Consider the following 4,762-nt stretch of genomic DNA (forward strand, 5'->3'; position numbering starts at 1 on the left):
CATTTGCAGCATCCCTGCTTGAGTGGACAGTCCAGCTGTGCATAAGACTACTCTGACCTAGAACAAGAGGCTTACAAAAAGGAGTGAGAGAGCAAAAGGGCAGAAATAAACCTAGTCACACTAAAATGATACTAAATGCTTCCAAATTATGCTTGGGCCACTATTTTACACAGCATGTTGCAGCAAAGCAGTTTTTCTTTCTAGAACTTTTTTACTTTTCACTTACTAGCCCAACTAAAGTTTGAGAAGAGTTAGGTGTAAAATCAGCTGAATTCATTTCTAAGCCCCATCAAAAACCAACCGAGTGCAAAATGCTGCTTCTTCCTGGGAAGTTTTACCCATCCTGGTAACTGTGATTCAAGAGAGAGTTAGTCAATCTTCAAAGGATAATTCAAATTGTTATTAAAAAATTGTTATTAATAGACACACCACACGATAGACCAACCAGCAAGAGTTGTGGATCTGCAACTGGTGGTTTTAATTGTGTGAAGCTCTTAAATACCTCCCCAGCCACATTTCTGCATCTCTTGGAAGGTGCTGCATATTATGCACAACTATACAGCTGGTATTTCTAAGAGAGAAAGCATCAGTATGCCTTCCTCTCATAATGAATGTATTTCCTATACCACTACAATTCTTCTCCTCACAGCTTCTATTAAGTTACCTTGCCTATACAGGGGAGCCACATTCGAAGAAGTATTAGATTTAGCCTTTGTTATCTCAATAGAATTATCCTTGGTTTGCAGACTTGCAGTGTAATCTCAGCTGTCAGCTTCGATCTCCAAGAAGAAAATACTTCAGTGTTCAGACCAGGGACATGATTCTTTTTTTTTTTTTTTTTTTTTTTTTACAAATCACTTTAGAAAACTGATTTAAGTGATTTAAAAGTGATAAAAAAGTGCATACTCATCTTGCAAGTACAGTAAAATGTAGGGATCTATAGTCAGAGCACTCCCCTCCAGCCCCTCAATGCTCTTATCAGTTAGACCTAACCATAATCACTTCCCAACTTTTAACAACTGCAGATGCTCCACTATGAATTGTTCCGCCAGAACAATCTAAGCTTGGTATTCATATTGCCTACTCAGTAATGAGTCTGGCAACCCTTCAAGCATTTCTCTAACCAGAGCAGTATCTGACTTGAAAGCCTACTGAATGCAACTAGTGCTTTTTTATTTTGTTTCTCTACTGTATTTTACAAATAAAAACCGGAATTAAAAGACATCAATTATACAAGCCACTTAATTTAAACCTAGTCTTCATTCTTCAGCTCAAACACCTAACACTGCTTATGCTTCACAAGGTTTTTCCTGCCCAGTATGCACTTCAGAAGTACTTTGAAAGATACCAATACCTCATTTAGAACATTTTCAAATTTTATTTGCAACTATTGCAATTACAAAGAATATAACAATGTAAATTTGCATTTAAAGTGTCAACCCTTTCTAATAAACAAGGTCACAAATTCGTGTGCACCCATTCTGGCTTTGGGCAATCTTCATAGGATGGAAGTTTTCCTGCATGGCAATTTGTCACATTTTACAGCACTGCTTTTTCATAGGAACAGGAATACATCTGTTCCTACTTGTAGAACACTTATATGTATTTCTGAAATATAGAAATACAGCTATTAATCACTTGATTTGTTTTACTGAGACAAAGAACAAGAAGAATCCATCCCTGGCTTTTGTCAAGTCATACAATACACTAAAAACCCTGATTCTCACCTCCCTGAATTTATTCTCTAACTAGACTTGGGTTTCTTTAAAAAGGAGTAGGGACAGAATCACTGTCTTTTTAACAGCCCTGCAGGAGACCAAGGTAAAAAAAGAAAAACAAACCTCAAAGAGATGCACACTATTACAAATGCAGCCATCAAATTATCCAGTTTATTGATGGGAATTCAAAATTGATACAAAACATGCCCTCTATGCATGTTGTATTTTACCCTTAAAATGTTTCCAACAATGTCAGGTAGATTAAGAATATACTTCGGCTTTTAGGATGTACCTTCTATAAAGGCACTACACAAAAGCCACTAACTTACGTAACATGTGGTCCCAAAATTGCTTTTAGACATTTTGTTTATCAAAAGACTCAGATCTGCTGCTGATCTGATGAAATACAGGCTTAAAAATGTTTTAAGCCATTAGTAACTATTCTATGGCAGAGTCAAGAAAGTTTATGATATCCTTTATAATCTTGGGCGTAAAAAGGCAACAGTCCTAAAAAAAGCAGCCCTCCAGAATATATGGAATGTGGCAATGGGTATGATGCCAATTCATAATGATCAAGTTAAGTAAAACAGATTTTTAAAGCTATGAATGATGGGAACAGTATCACAGCAAAATATTTAATGAATACCACAGAACCAATCAACTTGGAAAGTTGAGCAGATGTTGTTTCAATCAACAGAGATTTGTCATGTCAAATATACCAAAATGTTCTCTAAAATAAATTCCTAATGCAGAAAAATGGATTTAAAGTTTGCTCCTAGCTAATAGTACCTTTTATTTAAATTGGACCCTAAACTGATCAGACAATACATAGCCCACACTTTTGGACATTTATAATAAAAAAGCTTTTATTTTCAGTTGAAACAAATGCACTGTCCTGCACTTGAAGGCTATAATGAGCCATAAACATATTCCAAGGTGTATCAATGGCAACAGATTTGTTTCACCTCCACTGAGAAGTTACATAATGCACTCTTAATTGGTAAAGAAAAATTAAACTCAGCCTTCTCAAAGCTTCTGTACTGTGTTTCTTGGTTATTGTACAAGTTCCACAGTCAGACCAAGAGTTTGCAGTGTGTGCAGATATTGTAGTCAATTAATAGTATTGTTTAATCATCATCTTCCTCCTCTTCCTCTTCCTCCTCAAAACTATCTTCAAAGCCCTCACTGTCTTCCTGGTCCTCATCACCTTCTATTGCTGTATCCCATTGTGGATGATTTTCTGGCACTGGTTTTGCTTCATGAACTTCCAGCTGTAATTGGATAAAGAAGAAAACAAGGAAAAAAGGGTTACAAACAATACACAGACAAAATAAACAAACAAACATACCAGAACAAATGACACACCACACAAAATTGACAGTTTAAAAAACAAAGCACCATCCCAAAACAAAAATCAACAACTGCTTCCAGAAATAAGGCATACCAGATTTTTCTCATTAACTGGATGTATCTAGGACAAAGGGCTGGGAAATGGCATGGCAGACCTCAAAGTATAAAGCCAGAACCAACCATAGAAAATGTGGATTAAAATATGTAGGCACTGGAAAGCATCACAAACTTTAGTCCCATTTAATCCATCATAACATTGTCACTGCTGGCATCAAGTAGAAATGGCTTACAAGCCTCTTCTTGAAATTGTTTTAGAAGTAGGACAGCTTGAATTCTTAAAGGTTAACAGGATTTTGGGGGTTGCAATAGTCCTGTGAAGTAGCTTTCAATATAATACAAATATATAACACAATTAAACATCACCTTCAATGGTTTAATCTGGTCCAATCCCATATATGAATCCGATCTTAAATAAACTGTGTACTGATAGTTGCCAGGCTTGCCTGGTGCTGGGAACTTGAGCTCTACCTACAAAACAGAATTTATGCAGTAAGTTCTTGCTGCTTTCAAATGACACATTAGAACAAGTACCCGAGTACTCTAGTGAACAATAAATACCACTACAGAATAATCCTTTTTTTCGTATAAAATTTGTTTCTTACAAGTGACACTTCTCTGAAAACCTCTGCATAGTAAAATACCTGCAGAAAAGAGAATACCCAAGTACAATACATTCCATGAAAGCTGAATAACCAGTCACATTTTTTTTCTGAATTAGACCAAGACTCTACATTAAGTACACAATTTCATCCTGTTGTATGTTTCCTTAATCTCAAAAAACCAAACAGGTTAAAACATTTAGTTTGCTGAAAGTATTAGATTAACTCTAGTGCTATTTGAAATTGAACATAAAATCTAGTTTGAAAGAACAAAATACATCAAATCTCCATTTTTCAGAAAAGCAAAGAACACAGCCAAAGGTTACAGTCTCAGAAAGGTTCAATATGAGCCTTTGCTTTACAGAAAAAGAACACTTAGTATTTCTCACACATTTAAGTAACTTTAGAATGATCACTGTGTACAAATACTGGTTTTCATCACCTTTTTATATGAGGGGGAAAAATAAACCCACAACATTCTGCAAATAAATTTGGAAGTCTTACATTATTTTTCCTTTCTCCATTATTAGTTTCCACAGTTAAAAGATTCTCCTCTACTTTAATCAGGAGAGTAAAATTTGTTTTCCATCTTGAGATAAATATGAAAAAAGCAGCTAAATGTATTTGCATATCATAAGACACTTCAGTACATTTTTGTAATACCCAAAACAAAAATTTTTAAAGTACTTTACCTCTTCTTTATCTTTTAGTGTACAAACATGATATGGCATACATATTAGCATCTGCTCCTTCCGATCTGCAATATATAGCCACCACCATTCTTGTTTTTCCTTTCACAGAAGAAGAAAAAACCCAAAGAGGATTATTAAAGTCTCATAAAATGATGCCCTTACACTCTGGAACAGGTAATTGTGATTCACTGGTCCTTACAATACATACAGAAAGGAGGTGATTTGTGTTTGCTGGTTTATTTTTTTTTTAAACTCTTGGATGGGTATGAATAAAATATACAGTATATACTGCACACTGAAAGCAAACAGGTTACTACAAGTAACTTGCAAGTTTCCATTCCTC

At 35.1% G+C, this 4,762-nt stretch overlaps 1 protein-coding gene across 1 annotated transcript; it reads right to left on the reverse strand.

The window, feature by feature from the left end:
• Nucleotides 1–1,871: 1,871 nt before the first annotated feature.
• LOC104408542 (translocation protein SEC63 homolog) lies at nt 1,872–4,518 on the reverse strand (the record flags this gene model as incomplete). The annotated part of the gene is made up of 3 exons (XM_010018183.1): nt 1,872–2,989; nt 3,492–3,596; nt 4,420–4,518. Coding segments are annotated over 3 exons (348 nt in total), but the record flags the coding sequence as incomplete, so codon positions are not given.
• Nucleotides 4,519–4,762: the final 244 nt, after the last annotated feature.

The sequence above is a fragment of the Nestor notabilis genome, unplaced genomic scaffold, assembly GCF_000696875.1.
Source record: "Nestor notabilis isolate BGI_N333 unplaced genomic scaffold, ASM69687v1 scaffold13447, whole genome shotgun sequence".
NCBI lineage: Eukaryota > Metazoa > Chordata > Aves > Psittaciformes > Psittacidae > Nestor > Nestor notabilis.